Source organism: Denticeps clupeoides, chromosome 4 (genome assembly GCF_900700375.1).
Source record: "Denticeps clupeoides chromosome 4, fDenClu1.1, whole genome shotgun sequence".
Lineage (NCBI taxonomy): Eukaryota > Metazoa > Chordata > Actinopteri > Clupeiformes > Denticipitidae > Denticeps > Denticeps clupeoides.
The window spans coordinates 15,548,614-15,575,790 of NC_041710.1; the positions used below are offsets into that span (position 1 = coordinate 15,548,614).

A 27,177-nucleotide genomic window follows, 5' to 3' on the forward strand; every position below is an offset into this window, starting at 1 on the left:
GTCTTAAACCTGTTTCCAAAACATATCAAAGATCAAGTTGATCTCAAAAAATGCTACAGAGTAATTTGTCTCAGTACTCATACAGTCTTTAAAAAAGTATCTAGTGCAGAGTAACAGCAGTATCTGAATAAAAATGTGGTGAGTGAAGAAACTTACGAGAACAGTAGGGATAACCATGGTAACCTGTGGCACACTGGTCACATTGCTGCCCAGCATAGTTGACCAGGCATTGGCACACTCCCCTGGGACCACACACCCGGTCAGCCACGCCCTGCCCTTCACAGCGGCATGCTGCATACATTGAGAAACGAAATAGCTCAGCACATATCTAAAAAAGTAATCAATTATTATCTATAGTCATTATATCATTTCACTGCATAAAATTGACTGATTATAATGAAATCACTCAAAACATCATGCAAAAAATCATAATCCAGTAATACAACTCCACCCTTTTTTGGTTTTGCACATAAACAATATCTGTGAATGTAACCCAGACAGTTTATCGGAAGAATTGGAATGAACCAGCCTGCTCACCCTCGCAAGATGGGAAGGAGCGGTATCCCCCTGGCAAATCTCAGCAATGCGGACTTCTGGCACAGCTACAGCTGTGATGCTCAGACAGTAAGGGAACTGACAGTTCTCAATCTGGGATCAGTGCTCAAGCCTCAACTGACGTTGGTGAACAACTGCTAACTGATGAAAAAAATTTATTCTCTTTGTTGTCCTGGAGAATGAAGGATGTGCACGTCTGCACAATCTGTCTTAGTGTCCCCTCCATTGTTCCTCCACAGGGAAGCTAGTGTATGATCTGACTACCTTGGCCACGAAAAAGAAATTCCTGCTTGGTCAGTGAAAGACAGAAGACAATGTATGTTAAATCTACTTCCTCTCCTGACTGCTGATGGACTAAAAACAAACCAAGAGCAGTACAATTTCACCCAAAACCAATTCTAGAAGAGATGAAAATCTACAGTGAAACATTATTCTAACCATGTCAATTTGTCCACCTTTTTAAAGGTTGATTGAGGAATTTTCTGCATGCAGAGAGAGGTAAAACACAAAAAATAGGGTCTCTGCATCAAAGTTCTGCAGTGTTGCCTTGCTAAACCAGTGAAACACTACATAATCCCTGTGTCATATTTCAGATCCATCATTCATTACAGCATTTTGGCTAATTCAGACATTTCCATCCATTTCATTTTCTCTTTCAAAGTTTTGAGGACAACTTAAAATTGAGAAAAAGTATCTAATACAAGGAACTACAAGGGGTCTCTAGAGAGGGTCTGGCAGTGCTCAGTACCTTGATAACAGAATAAATGCAGAGTTAGAGACAGGTTAAGCAGCGAGGCAAAAGAATTATATGGGTGGCCCTTGACAGAAACAGGACCCATTAAAGCTTTAATGGCTTGGGTTAAGACCTCTCAGTCAAAATAAATCTGGCATCTCAAAGGAAACCGGCACTGAAACTAAAACTTAGGCTCTAAATCATCAGCTGAGCCAAAGCACAGCTGAGGGCTTCAGATCCGGACTCCATAAAGAATGAAGTGGACCCACAAAGACATGCACAAGTAGGGATATAAAACAGAGAGGGGAAATGGGGGACAACTAAAGTAGTTTCAGCAGCAGTGAAGAAAAGAGGTTTCTTGAGGGAGGTGTAAACTCACACTGACAGCGGGGAGGTCCAAAATAACCCAGTGGGCAGTCAGTCAGCTCTGGTTAAAAAGACAGACAGAGCAATATTATCTGCTTAATTCATCGACCTTCAATTTCACTCAATTCATAAAATATTATAATACTGTATTATTTAAAATGAACATTGCCTATTTATAGGTATGATATGTTTTTAATTTAAAACCTCATTTAGGTTTTTATATGTGAATATTTGGTTGAATAATTTGCCAAATAATTAAAAAAAAAATCATCATTACTCACCCCCTGCTGTGGGCTTGACTGTTGTTTGATAGACGGGGTACCCTGGATAAAGAAGAGAAAATAATCGTTTTAGCAGGGGTCACCAACGCTGGTCCTGGGCAATCCTGCCCAACATAGATCTTTCCATGTTCCACCACACCTTATTCAACTCAAAAACTAAGTGACAACGAGTACAGAGGCTGAATCAGGAAGATAAACACAAAAATGTGCAGGTTGGTGACCCCTGCTCTATAGCATCCCCATGGTGTCAGCGGTGTTACTTGAAATGTAATGTGTTCAACACCTCCAATAAAAACCAGAAAAACACACCTAATGAGACAGTCATTTAACTCCATTACTAGATGGATCAAAATAACTAATGATTAAAAACGGCTTTAAGGCTATAATGTATATATTCCAACTGTTTAATCGAACAAATAAGCCATGAGGCCTAATACCAGTTGTTGTTTTCTTAGTAATAAAATATTATTAATAACAACAATATTTATTGTAAAGAATCTTCAGGTTGTTAGAGGTACAGCTGCATTTCTCTGAGATGATGGTTTTTATAAAGCTTGCAGTGGAATGAAGCAGATGTTTGCTAAACATTGTCATCAGGGTTCTTTGATAGTTTATAGATTTATAGCTTGTAGTTATTGTTAATTAACACCTCAGAAATATCCCCAGGTGCACAGCGTTTTGGAAATAAAAGCTGCCTTGTGATTATGGATGGAAAATGTGAACTCAAATTAAAAGGCACGCTATACACTTTTTCCTTGGCAAACACTGCTATTCTTCAGAACGGAATGCTACATGTTACGACAGGGTATCACCGTCATTGACAAAGATTTTTTCCCCCTCATATTTTTTTACTCAATTTCTCTCCGAGCTGCCTGAGGCCCGCATACTCTTTAAAGAGCAGTAATTATGAGTCCATTCACAGCCCTCTCAGAAGTGACCATAGCCTGACAGAGTATGGGTATAGCAATGGCCCCAGTGCGTTGTGGTAACTCGTCACCTTTGGGGAGGACGTGATTAAACTGCACTTCATTTCATTGCAAATCTTCCCACAAAATAGAGCTGTGCACAGAGTGCCTGATATATATACTGGAACCTACCGAAAATGGTCCCTGCACCCTGCCACACCCTTAAAATGGTTCAAGAAAACATTGAGTAACACAAATATGATTTTGAGGCATAGACTTGACCCCAAGGTCACGGCTGTTTTGGTGGCAACAAGGGACCTTCTCAATATCAGGCAGTTATTGTCGATCAGTGTATATATCTAAGATCTAATATAATCAGTGCTGTGGCTCTACTGTAGTCAAAACAGGTGTAACTGTAGTGTAGCCTAAGGGGCATCATGGTGCCAGTTGTGGCCCCAGAATGACTTCACATCCTGTGAGGACGGCAGCGGGACTTCCTCAATTAAGGGTGTGTGGCCACATCCTCCCTGACCCCCTGATGCCACAGATCCCAGCTTCACACTCACATTAATTATTATTCATTTTATCCGGAGCTCTATTTTTTCACTTATTCATTAACGGCACCGGTTTGATTATTCAGGGAATATTCTAATGGTGAGTTCCAGAGGTTTTTAGTTTGGATGGATAAGTATTGCTCCAATCTGCTCAGCATCCCAAAGTGATCTTTTGATGTTTTGCTTTAAATAACAGGTTTATGGATGGCAGTAGGGTTGCAGTTCTATCCATGTCTCTCCTACTTCCATATATATACAAAACAAAATCACTTTGTATTTTTAAACGGTTTCCTATGAGGTCTTGCACTTCCAGTGGAGAGGTTAGCCTTTTCCACACATAAGGCAGATTTGATTTATCCACTGATTAAAGATCAACCAGGGGTTATTCTGGAAAGGACTTTTTTTGGTTTGAGTAGTTTAGGTCTGCTCTTTATTTAGAAAACCCTTCTGACAGAAAAGAACTCCCTATAAACACTGTCATTCAGTGCACTTACTGATGCACTCTGGGTAACCATAGTAGCCAGTGGCGCAATGGTCGCAGTGCTCTCCGCTGAACTCGGGCTTGCATATACATCGTCCAGAGCCCATCTCACAGCCTGCTGTGGTCCTGGAGTCACATCTGCAGGCTAAATGAAAACACATTCTTGTTGGATGTGATCTAGGAAACAACTAGATGACCACAATGTCAAACCCAACGTACAACCACTGTGTCCCTGAGTTGCTCCAGGGGGACTGTCCCTGTGACTACTGATTGTAAGTCACTCTGGATAAATGCCTTAAATATAAACGTTATGTAACTTGCTGATTTTATATCTCTGCAGGAAACAAGGCTCATATTAAAACAGTGTAACAGGGACCACCCACAGCTCTGTTTTCTCAAGTCGACACCATGCAACGCTAAGCCCCCTTAATTGAAACTGAGTCTTCTTTGATCTTTTCGAGGTGCTAAGAGCCTCCATATTAATTCTGTCACCTCCCAAACCCAGGGACAACTGCCAGCTATTTCTGAGGTGAGCGCCATGGGTCCACTATGCTAACACTGAAAACACTGGGCTCTGAATTTAGCATGTGCCTCTGTCTGAAGAACGAGGGCTCACTTTAAGCGGCTTATGTTCCTGTCACATAAAGACAGTTGCTGTGGAGACCTGCCCATTGTTTAAGTAGTATAGAAAAATGTTACTAGACAGAAGTCACAAGACTAAACTGAAGAAAAATATATTTACTGTGATAAATCATGCAAATGAAACAGCTAGACCTGAACATTTTTGAGTTATTAAATTAATAAAGCAATCCTCTTTTTGCATATGTTGTTTTGTAGTTCCCTTTGCCTACTGCCAATCATCCTCCATATGTAGTCTTGATCGTCACCATCACCTTTAAACATGCATTTGTTTTTTATGCATGAAGAAAACACGTCAGAAAACTGTTATCAGTTCATATTCACTGGATGTTGATATTGCAGAATCACCACAAGCCTTGATACAGTTTGTTCAATGTCAGATTTATCTGATCAGATAAACATAAATATCAGTCTGTGCCACTGAAACTGATAAATCTCTTCTACCAGTGACTGATGACTGAATAATGTGTAATAATAAGTCATAAATATGAAAGGAGGAGAGGAGAGCAAAGGAAATGAGAGAGAGGCAAGGACAGGAGAGAATCTCTTACAAATGCATCCTGTAGGGGATTCCCGAGGTACCCCATAAGGCCTGTAATATCCTGTTGCACAGACCTCACAATTCACCCCTGCAGTGTAGTGCTGAAACACATACACAGAAAAGAACACATTATCCATCTCTGAGGTTTTATGCATGTCACTTGATAGCAACTCTGTTCTGGTTTTTATTTGAGCCTTCAGCAAAATGAAGTCATCTGGTTTCCCTGGACAGCTGAATACTGGAGCTAAAGGAATAAAACATGATCATCCAAAATGAACAATCAATCCTGCCAAAGACATTTGCAGAAAGAAATCTGCTCTAAATTTTTGTGTAGTGGGTTTTGTAAACCCTGTTTTACCATATAATGGCTAAAAATGCAACTGTCACTTAAAATAATTATGTATATTTCCATTACCTTTTTTTGAGTATGCAACTGGAACATTTTTTCCACACACACAAAATATTACATATGCAGTGACAAATATAAACTGCACACACACAGAGCAACAATGAGCTGAGGAACTCATACCTGGCAGCTGATGCAGACGCCTCCACCATCGTACCTGCCATAGATGTTCAAACTTGCCTTCCTTCTCTCAACCTCTGGGTCGTAATAACAATCAGTGGCATGAGAATGGCACTGGCAGGCTAGTATGGAAAACCCCAAAAACACACACACACACACACACACACACACACACACACACACACACACACACACATTAAATATCACTCTGTCTTAACACTGTTAAAACTGCACAACCATTTTGAAATGGTTTTATTGCCTCAGTCCTGATCTACAATCTCTTTTGTCTCTAGTTACACCTTCCCTCTGAACTGCTTGAGGAAGAGATCAATCTCATTTCTTCTGAGGCAAAAACCTCAGACACACAGCTTTCATTATAAATACAAGTCAAGGCATGTAACTGCAGCCCTCTGTTCAGACCAATCCTGTGTAGCCTTTTAAAATCAACTCTACCCAGCGACTGCCATCAGGGTTTCCCTTAAGGATTAACATGAATGGATCAAACGCTTTTTATGTACGCGTCCTAAAGCTTCTAATGGTCCCAGTCAAATGGCTGAGATGCTGTTATTTCCTTTGCCTTGATTGTGGTCGAGGGTTCGTGTTTCAGCACCTTCAACACACAACCATGTCAGCGGCCCAGATCAATTAGGATGTGGGCCAGCCTAATTCTGTCCAGTGGAGGGGGTCTGTGTTCAGCACCATAACAGGGCATCAGGAACAGTGTAAACAGAGAGGATCTAGTGGAGGCACCAAAAGAGGGCAAAGAATGCTGGGAAAGCCTGCGGTGCCAATATTTAACGAATGATAAACCAGTTAAAATCATATCATGACACAAACTTCATCACCCACAGGAAACTCACGCTGGCACTCGTTCGCATTGTGTGGAGTAGCAGACCGCCATGGCTTCTGGTTGTATCCAGGACAACAGCGGTCACATGATTCTCCACATGTGTTATGCTGACAATCACACTGCAGGCTGAAATGGTCACAAACATGTCTGAATGTATTACTTTAAGAGCAAACAATACTGATTAAAAAATGCATTTACAGAATAATACAATTTTATATTACAGTGAAGAATACTAGCATCATTTTGAGAGTGGCCTAAAGGAAAAAAGCCTGGGGGTGAGATTTACATCAGTGCTGCTTCAACTGCAGCAAACCCTCAGCAATCCAGTCATGGCTCAATGGCAAATCAACAACAACCATGACTTTGTCCCCATGACAAAGGAGGAGCCTGGAAATAAACTTCTGCAGTAATTTCCTTGCTTCCCAATGACATCATTTATCTTTAGACCTTGAAGATTATATCATTCACCCCCCTTTTTCATTTTTTTCCACTTAACCCATGCCTTTCATGTATCAGAGGTATCAGAGCAAAGCTGTTTTACAATGATTGCAGTGTTCCTAGCATTTGGACATTGGCCTTATGTGACAGACGTTTTACACACATTTTTATTTATTTTTAACCAGTCTTTACATTTGGGCATATATTTAACTAAGAACCATCACCACAATTCTTCAAATCTCAACTTATGTAAAATGATCTACAGTATACAACTATACAATATACAGCCTTTATAAGGTTTTTTAGTTGTTGACACCCATCATTGTTTTTAAATGGTGTTTAGGTTCCACACACTGAAAGAGGCAAGTTTATTAGGATTAGCACTAAGGTGTTTCAAGGTGCCAATGATGTCCCCTTAAGCAAGGCATCGTCCCCACACACTGCTCCCCGAGCACCTGTCATGGCTGCCCATGCTCACTAAGGGTGATGGTTAAAAGCAGAGGCCACATTTTGTTGTGTGCAGTGCATGTGCTGTGCTGAGCTGCAGTGTTACACAACGACAAAAATCACTTTAATTTCCTACTTACCGATTCCTACCCCCTGGGTACTGAGACCCACACTCCCTGGCGTGTCCGTGGCAAACACAACGCCCACCAATGCTGATGTCTTTGATACTGTAGAAATACTGAAAAGTAAAGTGGGAGAGAGGCAGATGAATGAAGTTCCACTCTTGTGCCACTACCACCATGCACTGAACACCAAAGAAGCAGCAATTCAACCATCGTTCACCTCTTCCTGACAGACCGCCAGGTCTAGCTAAATTGCGTATCAGTCTATATATGCCTCTGTAAGGTAAAAATTCTTTCACTGGGATGTGTGTTCTGCCCCCCCAGGGCCATTTTTCTAGTGCCAGTCCTTGCACTGAAGTGTTCTGGCAGGTGGTGCCATGTGGGCACAGTGCCGACTAAGAGGAATGTGGAAGCAGTGGAAGAAAAAAATTATAGGGAGTGTGGTTGGTAGCTAACAGAGCAGCATAAGGCACATGCAAAATCTATCATATCTCTCAAATGATAATTGTGATTTACATTTGGGTTCACTCAAAACAGAAAAATACATACTAGAAAAATGAAAAATTTACTTACTAGAAGGGAAATATGAAGGGTTAAAAGCAGTGTGATAAGAGGACAAGATAATCACTTCCAGATCTTTATGATCACATTTAGCGGATCAGAGATAACAGAGTGAAAGTTGTGAGATTTTTGAGAAAAGTTGTGAGATCTCAGGTGATAGCTGCCACCAACCCTGCGTGTGACTGTTGGGTCCCGCTGGGCCTTGGAAATAAGGTGCCCAAGGAGGGTGCTGGTCCGGAGAAAACGCAGGCGAATGGTCGTGGCTTTGGTGAATTCTTGTAGCTCTGGCGAATAGGAGAAGTTCCTGGAACCTGGACGACCATTTACCAATGATACCACGATCTGTACCACATGGATGAAGATTAAGAATTAAAACAAAAAGAATAATCTGTCATTTCTTTCCATTAATTCAGAAATCCAGAACATTTTAAAAATGAACTCCATTCTTAATGAAGATAAAGTAAGGTAAGCATCACAATGAGTTCTTACCTCTCCATCCTCTAGAGGAACAATGCGTGAGTATTCTGTAGTGCAGATCTGTTCATCATCTCCAACAATTCGCAGGTTTGGCTGCTTACCAAACTGCTCAATGCATTCCCGCTTGGAATCTGATTTTGTATTGGACATACAAAACCTTGTGGTAAACAATTATTATCTTTGCATTTAATTTATATTCAATTATACATATTCTTTTGCTGTAACAGCCCTCTGGAACCCCAAAGTGTTAAAAAATAAATAAATAAATACAACATAAGTAGTTTTTTTTTTACTTCATTGTGTCATATATTTATTTAATTTTGAACACTTTGAAGTTCCATACAACCCTATGGAACCATGGTGCATGTTGCTTGTACTAATATTTTCCTGCTTATAGTGGTTGCCTTTGATCACGCCCAAGATCAGATGCATCAAGGTAATAAGAATTCAGGCAGTCAACAGTGACAATAAGAGAAAAACAGGAAGAGATGGCCTTAAAGACTATCGGAAAATTAGTCAAAATGTACAAAGGTCAAATGGCAAGGTTGCATACATGAAAGCTTGTAAGATTGCTGAGCATTACAATGTGACAATGTGAAATAAAAAATGCCTACCATTGTAAAACCTGAGCTCTTTTAAAAATACATCTAAATTTCAAAGCCAATTCTGGAGGAATTAGAAAACTATATTATGCAATATTACAAATAGTGTATTATACTATAATATACTGTTTTTAAATAGTGACTTATTTTCATGTAGTAACTGCATGGGCAGTTATGTGATGTAGTCATTAATGAACAGCTCTACTTTATTATCACACAGAACCAAAGACAGATTGTTTCACTGTGCAGTTCCCTATGCTGTGCACTTTACATTTACTCAGGCTAAACAAACGAAAGAGTACTCACGTGCAAAGTACTGCCAAGGTGTAAAGGTCTTGCCATGATCAACGGACCTCTCCAATATCCAGAGGTCAGGGCGCGGTGAGTTGGCAAATTTTATTAGAACATAGGCCACGTGGAAGAGCTGCATGAAAGAACACAAATAAAACATGACTTCATGATTCTAACACTTGCTGCCTAAAGTGGCACTGTAACAATGATCAATGTTATTTACTTCACCTGTATGTTACAACCATACTGTGTGTAACCCAAGATCAAATTATTATTATTTGCTTCCACACAAATAATCCAAAAAAGTGATAAGGATTTAAGTAAGACAAATGGTTCAAATTCATATTCTTTTGGCACATTATTGCAGCATGTTTGCATAGTAAATCCCTGCTCCAGTGGATAAGAAGGCAACCGACTGCACTCAACAACAAAACCTAGTCAATGGACAAAAGCGCCAGTTCAACGTGACTGAATGCTGCTGAAAGCTGCTGACCCTTATAACCCTGCTGAAAGGAGCTGCTATTGTGAGCACATGGAGCTGGCCAGGGTTACTCTGCGGAACACCTGTGGTCATGTGATGCCGGTTCACGACAGATAAATGATGCACCTGGAGAGGCAGCTTTTGTCAAAGGAGCTAGAGAATTTCTGACGCGACATTCAGGAACCATAATGTGGGATGAGTACAGCTGTGCATGAGCATGGCAAGAACCAGATGTTTCCCGAGAATTTCTCCAGAACATCGCATGGATTTGATGGGGGAAGCAATTAGTGCACCCTGTATACATATTTAGTGCCTTGCAAAATTATTCAAGTACACACTATTTGTAAGTTCATATCTGTCTGAAAACAAATAAATGAGCAAAAAAGCTCATTCATATCTATTCTTAATTAAACAGGACGAGCGTTAAAGTGGGAACAGTTTCTGTTTGAAGTTGTTATTGGTATCAGCAATTTGTCTGACAGTGCTTCTCTTGATATAGAAAAAAAACTTTTTTATAAACCTTTTTATAAAGCATTACCAACCGATCATAACAAAGGCAAGAATAAAAGCCTACTGACGCAAGACTTCGAGCAGACTAATCCCGGCAGGGCAGACAGTGGACAGCTTGATCTAGCCTTATGCATAGTCATGGGTTCATTTTAATTCTTATTTATGACCATGGCTTTTTTGTGTATAGCATTTGCCGTGTGCATGAAAGAACTGATTATGAACTGCTACAGAGCCTTGCCTTACACGGACTCAAGACTCACTCGGATGACCTTAAATTATGCGTAGGTATCTATGATTTTTCCCTGTGAACACTAGCACGTCACTTGCCAGCTCCACTTCCTTGCCCCTGTGTAACATGGGAGTGGACCCACATCTAATCAGAGAACATTTCCACCCACAACTTGCCGGATATACTGAGAACAAGGACAAAAAAAGACAAACTTATCAACACATCCTAACACAGCACCTAGAGCGCACATCAAAGGAATCAGACTATTTCATATGTTTAGTTAAAATATGATGAAGATGCTGTCAGCTAATGTGTGTTTCAGACGTGATTTTGTGTGTGTGTATGTGTTTATTAGAAGTGACAGACACGGCAACAAGAACGTGCAAGCAGATTCCTGGCATGGTGTCACATTCCATAGCCACTGACCCACACACATGCACACACACACTCACAAAGTTGATATGGGATGTCATCCTTGTCAGCAACCTGTCACTACTGTGTGTACAGAAATCAAGTATCTAAAACGAAACAATCTCAACTTTACACTCTGTAGTTCGTGTGCAATAATCACCTATTTCACCCAAATATTCCAAATCAACTTTATTCATAAATCATGAGAAATGAGAAGAGAACATATGACAGGGCAGTTTCAGAGTGTACAAACAGTAATCTAGATTCTACAAATACAATACATTTTCACGAAAATGGAAACATAATATATTATACCGTTTTTTATTTTGAAAACATTATGAATACTGGGCTAATTCTGGGACAATATCAACATTTAAATTTAGATTGGGCCAACTTGCCTTAAGTCACACATTGATTCAACAGACAAACTTCAGCAAACTCTGTGAATATCACTATATCTGCTAATATTGATAATATATAGCCAATATATTGGTACCTATTGATCCCTTGCCAATAGATCAGTTGCAGCCAAGAAGGCCAGTTTCAGATGTACAGTACATCCACCTTGAATACAGTTTATGTTTTTATGTTACAGTGGATTGTAACTATTTATTTCAGTTTTTGTTTCAGTTTTTGTTAGCATATAAAATATGTGTAAAATAAAACAAGCCAAGAAACTATCCTGTGTTCCCATTTCATCTGGTCAAAACCAAGATTCGAACCACAAGTCACACGTCAGCTGTAATGCGGAACTTGCACACAACTGGACAGATGACTAAGATACATGGCTCCTCCATCCTCAGGTACCACAGGCTGTGTTCAGGTGGTGGAGAAAACAGCCCATACCCTGCATCAGGACGATCGCCTTAATTGTGGTTCTTTCTGAAAGCAAAGCATTTACAGATGGGTTGTAAAACCTGAACTGTAGCTTGGACTGGACGCAGATGTGCTGTACGTCGTCATCTTGGAAGCATACTGATTCAAATGAGTAGTTTACTGTTTACGGACCCCATCATGCTTTGCAGCTATCAGCCAGGAAGATGCCACATAGATTGATGACTGATTGAGCCCTGGTACAGTCTTGTCGTGATAAATGTGCACCCTGAGACCTGAGGAGTCACTGTAACTGCACCCAGTGGAATTCTTCCTTGAACTTCACACATGCCTGTGCACAGGGATCCCACGCGCCAGACACTGTTTACGCAGCGGGCGCGAACAGAGTCACTGCCGACAGCCAGTCACGCAATGGTTATAGCAGTTGCCATATTCTGTCTCCCTCTGATTTCAGGCCACACTGATGTGCGACATTGTTGCGCTGGAGTGACTCACTGTGACGTCCCCATAGGGCGGTCCCCATAGGGCGGTCCCCATAATCTCAGACTGATACAATCACAATACAGTTGATTCGGCACCACAAAAATATCTGCCTAATTGAAGAAAATCATTTAAAGATTAATTTAAACCATTTGTCAAAGTGAAGCACAATCCTTCTATTTGCATATGATTAAGATACGTTACATTTTATTTTTACTGCATATTGACAAAAAACAACTTCTGGGCCAAGAGTGAGGACAAACGTGAGGACAAGAGGCAACACACTAAACATGGATGTTCTTAGAAATTCAAATACATCCACAGAAAAAGCCTTGTGGTCCCAAACCTGGCTGCACATTGACATTCAGGCCCCAACTCAACCATGCAGTCATCTGGGACAGTCCTAAGCAAGTCAGCAATCATGTGAGGCATTCAAAAGCGAACAATGGCTGTAGCAAAGCTGTAGACTATGCATGACTATGAGACAGAGGAATGCACAGCAGATGAGGAACTACCTCACATTGTTTGCAACATTTGTAGAGGCAGGGGCATTTGCAGAAGGCAGTGGACTTCAGAATCAACTTCAGACCATGAGCTGTAATGCTGACGGTCTGTGAAGAACAGGTGGTCAGGAATGCGTGGAATGTTTACTGTCATATAGATGGGACATGCACGTTGTAAAATGCCATATATATATATAAATGCCGTGTGTGTGTGTGTGTGTGTGTGTGTGTGTGTGTGTGTGTGTGTATATATATATATATATATATATATATATATATAAAAACACACACAGTTACAAGCAAAAATTCTAAATATTCTACATGTCTCAGAGTCTGACATGACGTTCATTCGCAAAGCTGCAGGTCCTAATGGCATCCCACCCAATGTCCTGAAGTCATGCGCTAACCGGCTATCACAGGTCTAACATGACAACCTGTCAGTGCCAAAGAAAAATACTGTTTCCTGTCTGAATGACTGGTCATCATCAGTCTGAAATGTCCCACAACAGCAATGGCATCCCTGCACATCTATACTCTGTTCAGGTCTGTGGACGAAGTCATCTCCCTCATCTGACTCAGGCCTGTTTCAGGACACTATTCATGTACTACAGCACTAAGAGCAAGTGGAGCTCTTAGTCTTCATCTTGGACTGAGCAGCTAAATTTTTTGCTAGGTGTTTCTAAGCTCAGGCAAAGAGTGTGCATGGGAATCTAGTGAAAACTGTAAGCAGGCAAGTTGCTGCATTTATGAAAAGTTTTGATCTGGTAAAATATTGCAAAGTATAAAACAGATCATCAATGAAGTTTCGTCCATACATCTCAATCGATGCTTCATTAAAATAAAACAAGACTTACAAAGTGTACAGGACTATGTGCATTTGGTAGCACAGGGCATACTCAGGATTTACATAAATAAACAGTTAAAACCAGAAATAACCGCTTTGTAGTTATCTGTATATTGTGGAAGGGAAAATAACTACCCTTTTTGATGGTGTGTAGTTATCTATCACTCAGAATATGATATTTAATGATGTATGGGTATGTGTACAGTGGTGTTAAAAAGCGTTTGCCCCTTCTCTGATTTCTTTAAAAAAATCCAAACTCAGTTAAATTACTTAAACAAGACCTGCCTGCATTTCAGAAATAAATATTATACCAACAGCAAAATATTGTGATGGTAGTGTAATGTGATGTGGCTGTTTTGCTTGGAATGATACCATGAATCTTGCTGTCTACCAAAAAATCCTGAAGGAGAATGTCCAGCCGTCCATTCGTGAATTCAAGCTGAAATAAACATTTTAAACTGAAAGAATGTGTTCTGAGAGACAGAAGTAATAACAAAAAGGGTAGATAGTTTGGTAGATACACGTAACTTCCAAGCAGATTTTTCTTGTTTTATCTATTACACTTACACTACACCACCAAACAAACCCCATGCTTAGTGCATAGTGCTGTGCTGAACACCAATTTGAAAATTGTGTATGTATGTTCACATCACACTGATGAAGTAATTCCTGAGTGTTTACTTTGGATTTAGTTAAGTTCTTTTCTTCCACTAGTGCAGCCGGTCGAGAAGATTTAATCTATTTTTCCCCACAATTCAAGTTCAAAATGCAAACAAAAACTAACACTGCTGCTACACTGCCATTTACGCACTGATCACACCAGCTGCCACATGCAAGAATGTCAGGGTGCTTTAATACCATGCAATGCGTCAATGTGTGCGTCAAGACTGTCATGGCCAAAGGCCTGGAAAAAGGTTTGATTGTATCAGAAATAAATCCCACATGCTTTTTCCAATCTGCAGTTCTGATGAAGGAGACACCAAGGTCCAGAAATGACTCGTGATCTACAGTGGGAACTGGGCTACTAACCAGTGAGTGCTGGAAGAATAAATATGGTTCACAGACAGAAGCCTGGACACGCGCCCGTCAGGGCTTAAAGATTACAGCTGTAGAGTAACTCTACAATGCCACGGCATTCAGAGTGTTGTAATGGACACAAACAAAGCAACTACAAAAACAAACCGAACATATGAACTGATTTTACTCCAATGATGAACTGCAGGTCTACAGAAACATCAAATGTCCTTGAGGCTCAATGGAAACAGCCTGTCCGAATACAGTCCTGGTTTACTACAGCAGTACCTTGACGGTTTGGAATTTGAATCTGCAACCCACTTCCTTATTAGCTAAGGCACCACTGCCTTGACTGTTTTCATCTGTTTTTATTAGTAAAAATTTATCCTTGCTATGTCTCGTCCTTGTTCTGTCATTTTTACCTTGGTTACATGTGTTCATGGTACATGTCCCTTTGTGGTTGTTTATTTTCCCCCAAACCTGTGGGGCAGTGGTGGCCTAGCGGTTAAGGAAGCGGCCCCGTAATCAGAAGGTTGCCGGTTCGAATCCCGATCTGCCAAGGTGCCACTGAGCAAAGCACCGTCCCCACACACTGCTCCCTGGGCGCCTGTCATGGCTGCCCACTGCTCACTCAGGGTGATGGGTTAAATGCAGAGGACAAATTTCACTGTGTGCACCATGTGCTGTGCTGTGTATCACATGTGACAATCACTTCACTTTGTTTTATTTTTATGTTACACGCCCTGTGATAACATGGTAATATTCCAATCCTGTCCTGGCTTAAAGAGTCCTCCCTGACCTGGACTATCTGGTCCACAGACAAAGACATAGTCTCCATCACTGTTACGGCAGCAGATCATTTTAATTTTGATCCCTTTACCCAGAAACACACTCCTGTGCATCTCTTGTCTGAGATTAGATATTAGATATTGGTCAAACATATGACCAGTTCTGTCTCATGCTCATGCACACACACACACACACACACACACACACACACACACACACACACACACACGCATTGACTCAGAGCACACACTCACACAGAATGGTAACACATTTTAAAGCAATTAATTTGAAAAGCAGAAAAAACTAAATACATTATAATTTGAATATAATTTGCATAAAACCTCTCAAACATTAGTAAAAGTGAGATAAATGTTTCAGCCACAACGCAACACACACATCAACCACTGCTTCTGATTCTGGATCTGAGCCTTTCAACAGGTGGCTTAGATGTGTGTAGTTCAGGAGAGGGTGGAGGAGGGATGTGGGCTCACATTAGCTCATTAAGAGCTTTACAGGCCGGCTATGCCCATTTTCCTCATTCATTCATGCACACTGATTTAACCTCTGCTTCCTAACAAAAGAGGCCTAACATTTCAGACAGAACTTTCAAAAGTGACTATGGGCCAAGTTGAATAATAATAATTTTAGTTGAGCTCGGCTCGGGTTGAGCAAACACACAATTTCCGGTCTGTTCCATATTATTCGCTGCTTGTAAATTTGTTTCGGTGATCGGTAAAAGCGTTTTGCATATTGTACATTTTTTAATTAAAGGTTAATTTGATTTGAAATTCTTGGCCACCATCATCAGGTGATGCGTTTTAATTATTGTGATAGAGATGTCAAACAAAGGCTAGCTTATGGCGATTATTGTTTAAACCTGCTCATTTGTCTTTGTCTTTCCCTCTTAGTCTAAAGCTTGTCGCGTGTGCAAAGAAAGTCAGGCTTTTAAAAAGCTGTCAGGTTGGATTCTGTCATGCTCGGGTCGGGTCTAACATTTCAGGCCCGATTATGGCTCAAATTTTGGGTTTAACACAGGACATCTCTATCACCATCCTGCATTCGGTTTAGCTGGGAGCTCCAGGAAGCCCATCCAGACTGTGACGCTACTCTGTAACCATTCAGCAGCAAGTTGTCATTTCAGTCTTGAACACCCATTTATTCAGTACTTCGGACAAATGAGTTCTGCACGTACACAAGATAAAATGTGGACAAGTATGGCAGTACAGTGTAGTGTAGTGATGTGCTGAAACAGGAGCGATAATTACAGAACGTTTGAAAATAAATTGTATGGACCGTTACCTTAATCTCGGATGTGCCTTCTCCAAAAATACATATAATACCAGGGCCATACAGAAGGAAACCCACACCAGCACGAGGAGAGAATACAAGCACACAAATTCAAACAGTCAAACTCATGACCTTGAAGCTGTGAAGGCAGGATGCAAACTGCCATGCCATCATGCCAGGAAAAATAACACATTTGACAGTGAAAGTGATTGTTTTGGTCAGTGATGAAAGTAATTGTTTGAAAGTGACTGTTTTTGTGTGATACACAGCACAGCAGACGGTGCAGACAACGAAATATGTTCTCTGCATTTAACCATGACCATTGTGTAAACAGTGGGCAGCCATGAAAGGTGAGCAGGGTGTGGGGACGGTACCCCAAGGAGACCTCAGTGGCTACCTTCAGTTGAGTCTGCTTCCTTACCCAATAGGCCACAACTGCCCTTATTTATATTTTCTCATTTAGTTCAAACAGGTCAACTAATATTTCACCACCCCTCTGCTACGCTCCCTCCACTGGCTCCCAGTAGCTGAACGCATCAAATTCAAAATACTGATGCTGGCCTACAAAGCCAAACATGGAGTAGCACCATCCTACCTCTCAACCCTTATTACACCTCGCACTGCACCTCGTATACTCCAGTACTGCTCACCTGGTCCCTCCATCTCTGAAGGTAAAAGGAAGACACTCATCTAGACTCTTCTCCGTCTTGGCTCCTCGGTGTTGGAATGAACTCCCCCTTGAGGTCAGAACAGCTCAGTCACTGAGTATTTTCAAATGGCAGCTCAAGACCTTCCTCTTTAGAGAAAATTTAGATTAACTTGTAACCTTCTTATTGTCTAACTTATGTATAGAAGCTACAACAGAGGGGGTCCTAATGAAACAGAACTGATCACTTCATCGATGGTAACTTGAAAGCACGTTGTAAGTCGCTCTGGATAAGGGCGTCTGCCAAATGCCTTAAATGTAAATGTAATATTTCTGACATTCAGTCTGAATATGCCTGCATAGAGTTAATTAATTTATTAGTCAGTAGAACTACCCAAATGGAGTTCACATTGTAAAAGAAACAAGCTTGTTGTTAATAGGTTAATGGTTAGTTACAATGCGACTAATTTCTGCTCATTTGAACAGCTGGATCATAAATGAACTATTTCATCATGGAATATAAATGTCCATTTCTCGGTAAGGACATTTAATGTTTTCTAACAGCATTGTATCAATCATTGATAGAAGTAAATGGTAAACCAGTGTGTTACACACATCACACCAATGCCAACATGTCTGAATACAGCAGTAATTATGTGCTATATTTCAGCATAATAAATAATCACAGAATTACAACAATATAATACATACAACATAATTATTCTATAACTATAACAACAAGCAAGACTGACTGGCATTGTCCAAGAACAAGAGTTATGAAATTGATTCTATGTTTCTTTTTACACTGTGCACAGCCACATGGATTAGAGGGAATATCGGCAGCAACTGGAGCAGCTCCTGCACGCCCCACCAACTTTAAAGTGGATCTTGAGATCACTCAGGGTTCAATAAATCTGCATTTCTGACAGTGCTGGATTAGCGCTGGCTGATTTCAGTCCTTCACATTTCCCTGGGAACGCGCCTCGTGCCCAGAGTACTGTCATTCTTAGACAGAACGGATAAGCACACGTAGTCACTGATCCTAAAATACACTCCTAACAATCGCGCACGATTGCGTATCTTCCCAGTACCGGTTTCACCAATGCTATCTGTAGCAACGAGGAAGGGCGGTTTCCTTGGTTTTTATGAAAAACCCACACGACATTGTAATCAGCAGTAGGTTGTGCTTTAGCAGTTGGGTTTCCATTTTCCTAGGATACAGACTGGATTAGATAAAGGCTGCGTTGCCAAAGCGTATCCTGGATTTCCTGTCTTACTGAGCAAATCCAAGGTCTTCATCAGACTTAGGTCCGCTTCGGCTTTGGTCACATTTACCCAATTTTGTGTCAGTGGGTTTCACGCAAATTCACACTGACAGAACAGACTTTTTTTAACCTGTATTTTTTCCCCTCAAAGGCAGGGTGAAGGACCCTGTAGATTTCCAAATGAATGAACATTTCATTGATGCACAGTCAAGGCTCAAAGATCTGAAGCTCAGGTGCAGAGCCTCACATGCCACCATTTCTGAAAAAGCACAGTCTGCTTTGAACCACATCGCACCGTTCTCTACTGTCTTCGCCGGAGAGATAAAACCAGCAGGAAAGGGCACCTGTTACCCCCCAACCCCCCCCAGTAAAAAAAAACACCACAAAGGCCATTCAGCTTCACAACTCTCACTGACTGCATCATCTGACCCAGTGCCAACACCCTGCTCAACACATCATCACACCCGCCCCAACAAAGTCCCTTTTCAAAGCCATATGTGCCTTTCAGAGAAGCACAAGTGTGTGTAGGTGAACATACAGCACTGCCAACAGATACAGCTGAAGGAAAATGACACAGTGATGTTCATGAATTAACATTATGTATGAAGTCATCACACCACATTTTGTAAGTTTGCATAGTTGGATTGTGGAAGTTACCACATAATAAGTCTGAGACCACATAAGACGTTTTGAACAATTTGTATCAGAATGGTGTGTAGATGTGCAACTAAAGAACTAAGGACTAAGTTGGTTAGAGACTAAATCAACACTAAAACATAAACACAAAGAAAGGATGGTGCTGGTGACTTAGACATTTTTACGAGCGTGCCACTCTTTATACTGTCAGAAGCCTCAGTATGACTCTGTGGCATGTTTTATCTTGCTTTTTTCCTGCAGATTTTCTGGCAATAATCGTTCATTTTAATTGAAATATGAGCCAAAATGGCTTCTATCCATGTAAACAGAAACACTGCTTTGTGAAATCATGAAACACACAAAGAGGGTGACGTCATGGAGCTGGGCCCGGTACGGTACGTCTTCTTGGCACCCGAGTGATAAAAGATGGATGCTGGGTGGTGTCACACAATGGAGTGACGGGGTTACAGTAGAATTCTTCAGTCTGTCCCTTTATAGCTCCCCTTTAATACAATAATACCACCTAAGGCCCTTGGCCCCCATGCCTCTGTCCAAAATAAAGAGAGCATTACCACATCTTAAAGCCAGACGTCTCTCGGGCCTTAGCCTGCGTCGGCCCTGTCCGGAGCCATGGCTATTAATAGAGGCAGGCTGCTATCTAAAAGCAGCGATCGTACCACAGTCCACTCAGGGCTTTGATAAATTGGTCCATGATTAGCATTCAATAACTTTCAGCTCCATCACAATAAAATAAACTAGAAAAATAATAACACATTTTGCTATTATTGTGTTATATTATTGGTGCCTTCCGAAACTCCATGGACATGTCACATAAAATATAAATCCACTAAAGACACGCCTCTCCCTTCGGCCAAGGGAAACGTGTTTTATGGCTAGTCATCACCAACCTTCCATTGTGCACTTTAAAACTGCTCTGATCCCTAATCCGTCCTCGGAATTCCACTCTTTTCCATGTGCACAATTAAGCATGAGGTGGGATTTCGTTGGCCAAGGACCAAAAATATGCTGTAATGGATGCAAATCTCAATTCCTGCCTTCAAGGCATCAGTCATGTGATCATCACCTTGAGGTCGTCTGTGAGCTGCTCACCTGTGCACATGAGAATGTCCCACACTAGTCTTCTGCAGGACAGATGACAATCTTCAGCATGGACAATCAGCCATTTCATGCTCATGCCATCAAAAACAAACATGTCTCGGAACCTTTGATGCACCTTTCAAAAAGCCTCTCCTGATAATCTGAGCAGAATCGTCATGCAGATACAGCATTTCACCACACATAGCAAATAACATAGTATAGCTCAACATCTTGCGCAGTCCATAAATCTGCCCGGTAGACAAAAACTAGCAGGTCTCTCTCCAGTAAAACCTACTCGTGAACCGGTGACTACAGGGGACTATCTGCCTCCATAATTCCAAACATCACCAAAGGATGCATGATGCATTGCTCATGCATTTGCAGTCATTACCATACAAGTTTTACAAAATTATTGTCTGCACTACCACATTGCATGTGATGGATTATATAAATAAGTGAAGTGATTGTCACATGTGATACACAGCAGCACAGCACACGGTGCACACAGTGAAATTTGTCCTCTGCATTTAACCCATCACCCTGAGTGAGTAGTGGGCGGCCATGACAGGCGCCCGGGGAGCAGTGTGTGGGGACGGTGCTTTGCTCAGTGGCACCTCAGTGGCACCTTGGCGGATCAGGATTCGAACCAGCAACCTTCTGATTACGGAGCCGCTTCCTTAACCGCTAGGCTACCACTGCCCCAAATAGAATTGTACACTACTGCATATATTTGTATATTATCTTTAACTCACATTTTTCAGATCAATTTGTCAATCACAGTTCCGCTGCAACTGTGGAAATATAATCATAATTTTGCATAGCAAAATTCTATTTTGTTAACATTAGGAAATAGAGAGATCCTAAGAACAAGGTGTCAGTAATGAAAAAACAGGTCTGGAAAGTGAAAGTGAAGTGATTGTCATTATGAAACACTGCAGCAAAGCACACGGTGCACACAGCGAAATGTGTCCTCTGCTTTAACCATCATGGACATCAAGTGATCTTTTTCATTACATCCATTTCGAACCCCTGAAGACCCCCGATACCTGACCAGGTCTTTTTGGACTGTGGGTTGGCCCCTCACCTGCTTTAAATCCAGGGTGACGTTCACCTCATTATACTGCATCCCTCGGGAAAGAGGGGGGCTCTGCCACCATCGCTCGGTGCCATCAATGGCATTCGTGACCGGGTGGGCCTTGTTAGGGTCGTTTGAGTTGCAGTGGTCACAGAACTGGCCCTGTTGGACAGGCAGAACTAGGTCATGCATGGAAACACAATGCACACAATGAAACACAAAGATCTGTTCCATAACACCTTTTACATTCACAGTATTTACCAGACGCCTTTCTCCAGAGCAACTTAGTCACAGGTACAGTCCCCCAACCGGAGACACTCACGGTTAAGTGTCTTGCTCAGGGACACAATGGTAGTAAGTGGGGATTGAAGCAGGGTCTTCTGGTTCATAGCCGAGTGTGTCACCCACTAGGCTCCAACCACCTACAGTACAGGCCAAAAGTTTGGACACACCTTCTCATTCAATGTGTTTTCTTTATTTTCATGACCATTTACATTGGTCATCTCACTGAAGGCATCAAAACTATGAATGGAGTTATGTACTTAACAAAAAAAGGTGAAATAACTGAAAACATGTTTTATATTCTAGTTTCTTCAAAATAGCCGCCCTTTACTCTGATTACTGCTTTGCACACTCTTGGCATTGAGCTTCAAGAGGTCGTCAACTGAAATGGTTTTCCAACAGTCTTGAAGGAGTTCCCAGAGGAGTTGTTGACCCCTTTGCCTTCACTCTGCGGTCCAGCTCACCCCAAACCATCTGGATTGGGTTCAGGTCCGGTGACTGTGGAGGCCAGGTCTCCACTTTTTGTTAAGTACATAACTCCACATGTGTTCATTCATAGTTTTGATGCCTTCAGTGAGAATCTACCAATGTAAATGGTCATGAAAATAAAAAAAACAAATTGAATGAGAAGGTGTGATTAAAACCTTTGGCCTGTACTGTATATGGACAGGCGACAACTCCACATAGGTATCTATGTCGCATATGTATAATAAAGTGATTGCTTATAATTTAATGCATTGCTTTACAAGTTAATTTTAACACAGCACTCCAAATCCTCACAGGAATATTCAGGCTCCTGTGAGTGGACGTGTGACAAAAGCTGGACGAGTGGAGTTTTTAAAACAGGAATTTCCCCTCCAGGAGCCCGTGAGTCAAACACAATGGTGCAAACTGCGCTCTTGGCAGCCGAAGAACCCCGGTAGCGCACAGAGCCGAGCTTGTTTTCCTCGAGGACTCTGCTCAACTCGCGATAATTTCACAATTAAAAAAACCAAACAAACATTTATTTATTTATATATATATATATATAAAAAATGTTGTCAGAAAAGACTAGAAAAGGGAACTTTTGTGACGTATAAACGCGGCCTGGTCTCTACCTGGATGGTCTGGCTGTCCGCCCCGGCGGCCGGTCCCCCCACCAGCTTGCAGTACAGGTCTCTCCTCGGTCCGCGCCGCTCGTCCTGGCCGCACGTCGCGGTGGCGGACGCGCTGGCCCCGTCGGCCAGGTTGAAGTAGGGCGGGTTCAGGCTGAAGCCCGCGGCGGCGTCGCTGGTCGCCGGCACCTGCGCCCACGCGGCCGTCCACAGCAGGACAGGCGACAGGAGGGCCAGCGCCGCGCTCGCCCTCGCCATGTTCTTCTCGGGACGTGGCGGCGTGGAAGGGGGAACGATGTGGAGCGCGGAGGGGAGCGCGCGGTCCCTCCCAGTCTCCATCTCCTCCGCGTATCAGGTGTCGCCGCCGTCACGCACCTCCATTCCGCATCACGGGCCCCACGGAAGCCCTTTTCTGGCGAGCCTTCCCGCCTTTCGCTGCTGCGGTGCCTTTCCGAGTTGTGGAGGTTTTGTGGGCGAATTAACACATTTTATTAGAGAGTTGGGAGCCCGGACGGAGGGGGGGGGGGTCGACCTGGGTCAAAATCCGGATGCTTGGCCATTTTATTACAACACCCCGAGTGAACGGAGCCACGCACTTCTTCGGTTAAATGGGTCGTGGGCAGCCGACCACCTGCAGGCTGCGCGTTTCTGCGGCGGCGTGGAAGTTGGTGCACGGGTGACACGTGGTGGTGGTGCGTGAAGGTGCAGACAGAGAGCCTTCATCTTCTACAATGGAATAAAGTGGGTTGGACGTCGCACGTGTTCTATGAGGCGACACACTCTGCTTTTAACCATCACCCTTAGTGACCAGTGGGCAGGCTTCTGAACCACTAGGCCACCACTGCCCCAATTAATTTAATTTAATTTATAGCATAATGGCATCGTCACGGGGGACACTTGGTGCTATTTCTACACATCCTATTTTACCCTAAACAAGTGAGCTTTCAGTGACCCAAAGCGTATGAACGAGAAAGACAGGTAACAAGTGGTAATATTTCTAATAGTTCGTCATTTCAAGTGAATAAGAATAAGAAGCTAACTTCAGAGTGGTCTGTGACGATGCCATTATGCTTTTAAGTAAATTAATGTCTTGACTCTGTGCTTCCTCTCTAGTGGTTTCTGTTATTTTCCCAGGATGGTAAAATCCGCTGTCGTTCGCGAACGATTCGTTCAAACGAGTGAATCTTTTATAGGAACGTAGGGAACTGAATCAATTTCTGAATTGATTCGGTCGTTGCTCATTTCTCGCGTTCACTCGGCGAACTACTCTCCTGAATCATTTTCTTCTGAGCCAGTGAAATGTATCTTTTACCTCATAGTTAAAGTAACAGTCATAAAAATAAATAAGAGAAAATAAAATAAAGAATTAGTCTAGTAAAGAAGTAAACAACCTAAAATCCAAACAAATATTTATGTTCAAGGACACATAAGACACAAGAGATCATTGGGTAGTGGCTATGGATTCTGCTTAAGATGCAATGACCAGTGTAGCAGTGACAGATTGCAGGGTATTGATTCAATGAGCAGTCAACAACAGTGAACATTCAGATGGTCGGGTGTGAGGTGTGGTGGCATATCCAGGTATGTTGTGTTCTAGGTGTGCATCGGAAAAAAAAAGAAGAGGAAACTCTGTGAAATTGCCACCCCAGCAGCCCACAGAGTAGCATACAGCAGGTGCTACTCTGCATGACACTCATTGCAACACTTTGCAAGGGAAGAATACATGTTCAGTGTGAATCTTTCACTCAATGTACTGTGTGATATATACATTTTAATTATAGATGCCTTTCTGACACACAAGGACACCGTACAAGGACCGATGGGGCAGTGGTGGCCTAGCGGTTAAGGAAGCTGCCCCGTAATCAGAAGGCTGCCGGTTCGAATCCCGATCCACCACGGTGACACTGAGCAAAAGCACTGTCCCCACACACTGCTCCCCGGGCGCCTGTCACTCAGGGTGATGGGTTAAATGCAGAGGACAAATTTCACTGCGTGCACCGTGTGCTGTGTATCACATGTGACAATCACTTCAATCACAAACAACAATACAACACACAGCAAAACTAAAATACAACTTGCTCCATCCACCAGCACCATATTGCACCACAGACTCTCTAGGAGTTGGCAGATTCTTTAGTCCAGGTCTGGGAGGAGATCCCACAGGAGACCATCCATCATCAGGAGCATGCCCAGGAGTTATAGGGAGATCATACAGGCACATGGGGGGCCACACACACACAATATTGCACCCCATTTTGACTTGTTTTAAGGACATTACATCTAAGTTGGATCAGCCTATAGTGTGACTGCAAATCCAGACATCCATGAGTAATCTATTTGACATCCAGAATTTATGATTTTCAGCAGTGTGTATTGCTAAATTTAATCTCGACACAAAAGAACATGAGTCATGCCTTGCCAGAAAGAGTATGAATACTCAGGGGTAGACACAATGAGAGGGAGGGGAAGAAAAAAAAAGGCTGGAAATCATACAAATTTTTATTGCAATATTGCAGTAAAGACTATTAACCACAGCTGCAAATTTATTAGCACAACCCCACCAAAAAATTAAACACACACATTGTACTCCAAAGAAACATACATGGTCAAGTTACACAGCAGGTTAGACATGAAACTCATAGTTAGCAAAGCCATTTCGCCATCTTAAACTGTTCTTCGAAGTTCCTGGAGATATCCAGCTGAGACTAAACCTGAAAGGGCAATGACAGGGAAAAAAAAAAAAAAAAAAAAAAAATTTAAATTGTACAACATTCTTAAAACTATCTTCATTACAAATAACTGGTGTGATCAGAATTCTAACAGTCATCAGCCACTCAGGGAGAGAGTTCAAGAATAAATTCATCATTTTCACCAATCCTCCAAAGTAAGAGGCTCCTTCATGAGAACACTCACCAGTCCCTTCACAGGACTAGAAGACTTTGTAGGTCAGACCCAAGAGGAAGTGTCCTAGATTGAACCGGAGAAAGAGAATTAGGATACACAAGGAAATTATATGCTAAATTTGAGCAACAGGGACCTCAGAAAGAAAATGGAACGGTAAGGCTATAATCATGCATGTCATCTGGCAAAATATAGTAATCACAGGTCATTCCATGGAATAAAAAAGCGAGAAGCAGTTTATTCACCCACCTTGAACAGCAGTATGGACACGCACTGGACAAGATTATCCATCCATTAGTCTCTAAAAAAAAAAAAGAGCACAAAATCATTCAAATCTTATGTACTTGGGTACTGCACTTGGTATATTTCACAAATAACAGTATCAGATAACACCAGAATTTCCTTCACATTTAGTCAGAGAGATTCCCATTGAAATGAAACATCATTTACTGGAGGTGCATTTTCTACACAAGACTGGAGTTGAGGGATGAACTCACCTTTAACAATAGAGTCTGATATATCCTCAGCTCATTTGAGTTTCAGTTCTACATATGAAATAAGAGAAGAAAAACGTCATCTGCAGATGATCGTATTAATATTGTTCAACGTTGGGAACCGTGTTGAAACGAAGGCTCGCGAGTTTACTAAATGAACGCACTCACCAGCTCGTCTTTCATGAAATCCACCTCTGGTCAGATCCAACAGGAATTGCAGACGTCACGGTGCAGCATTGTGCTGAGAAGGCTGCAAAGAAGGGCCACAATTTAAAACCGGAAACGATCAAATTAAAACTATAACAGAAGACTCTCAGCGAGGAACAACGGATGACGCACCAAGAACCGCGACTGACGCCCTTTACTATTAACTTCAGAGTCTTACGCAGCTAAACTGATTCATAAGCAAACATCTGACAAAACAATTTATTACCGCACACACTGCAGACGGACGGTTCAAAAGGAAACTCCTTCTGCTCTGCACACATGTTCTCCATTTCACGTGCCACTGAAGAGAACGACGAGGGCACGTGGTCCACTTTTATTCTGCTCCGCTGTGTATTCTGGGAGTTCATGACGTCACAGCGCGACCCGTTCTACAGCGCATGCTCCGGTCCTTTAGGTTCATATTAGAATGGGCGATACCACTAATTTCCTTTTGGGTCCGATACCAAGTAAAATTCAGGTTGGTATCGACGATACTGATCCGATGCTGACACTTTGTACAAAGCTGAAAGTGTGTCCTGAAGCACCATGACATTTTTCGGGGCGGGGTGGGGGTCGGTGGCTGTTTGTCTTGGCCTCCGAGTTGCTGTGGGCGGATCCACCCTTTCTGTGACGTCACCGAGCCACGTTAATGAGCGAGGAGCAGTAGTTTACATTACATTACATTTACATCATTTTTCAGACGCCCCTATCCAGAGCTGACTTACAAT

General features: G+C 42.0%; 1 protein-coding gene, 1 long non-coding RNA gene and 2 other non-coding genes across 4 annotated transcripts in view; all 4 read right to left on the reverse strand.

Annotated features, from left to right (window-relative positions):
- Nucleotides 1-23,322, reverse strand: part of LOC114787812 (laminin subunit alpha-3-like) — a 58,978-nt gene extending 35,656 nt beyond the window's left edge. Inside the window, exons 1-14 of the mRNA XM_028975690.1 lie at nt 22,851-23,322; nt 21,481-21,633; nt 9,385-9,502; nt 8,489-8,607; nt 8,171-8,341; nt 7,457-7,554; nt 6,442-6,557; nt 5,585-5,703; nt 5,066-5,156; nt 3,889-4,020; nt 1,936-1,977; nt 1,610-1,715; nt 887-909; nt 157-291 (exon numbers count right to left, since the gene is read on the reverse strand). Of these exons, the coding sequence (XP_028831523.1) occupies nt 157-291; nt 887-909; nt 1,610-1,715; nt 1,936-1,977; nt 3,889-4,020; nt 5,066-5,156; nt 5,585-5,703; nt 6,442-6,557; nt 7,457-7,554; nt 8,171-8,341; nt 8,489-8,607; nt 9,385-9,502; nt 21,481-21,633; nt 22,851-23,186 (1,759 nt within the window). The 5' untranslated portion in view covers nt 23,187-23,322. The remainder of the gene's footprint in view (nt 1-156; nt 292-886; nt 910-1,609; nt 1,716-1,935; nt 1,978-3,888; nt 4,021-5,065; nt 5,157-5,584; nt 5,704-6,441; nt 6,558-7,456; nt 7,555-8,170; nt 8,342-8,488; nt 8,608-9,384; nt 9,503-21,480; nt 21,634-22,850) is intronic.
- Nucleotides 23,323-25,323: 2,001 nt separating this feature from the next.
- On the reverse strand, nt 25,324-26,806 carry LOC114789105 (uncharacterized). Its single transcript, XR_003749617.1, has 6 exons — nt 26,676-26,806; nt 26,411-26,492; nt 26,246-26,293; nt 25,998-26,049; nt 25,761-25,814; nt 25,324-25,558 (listed from the first exon to the last, which is right to left on the reverse strand). It is a non-coding gene; the product is annotated as an uncharacterized LOC114789105 (long non-coding RNA).
- Nucleotides 25,882-25,955, reverse strand: LOC114789427 (small nucleolar RNA SNORD47). The gene has a single exon (XR_003749678.1). It is a non-coding gene; the product is annotated as a small nucleolar RNA SNORD47 (small nucleolar RNA).
- LOC114789423 (small nucleolar RNA SNORD79) lies at nt 26,124-26,202 on the reverse strand. Its single transcript, XR_003749674.1, has one exon. It is a non-coding gene; the product is annotated as a small nucleolar RNA SNORD79 (small nucleolar RNA).
- Nucleotides 26,807-27,177: the final 371 nt, after the last annotated feature.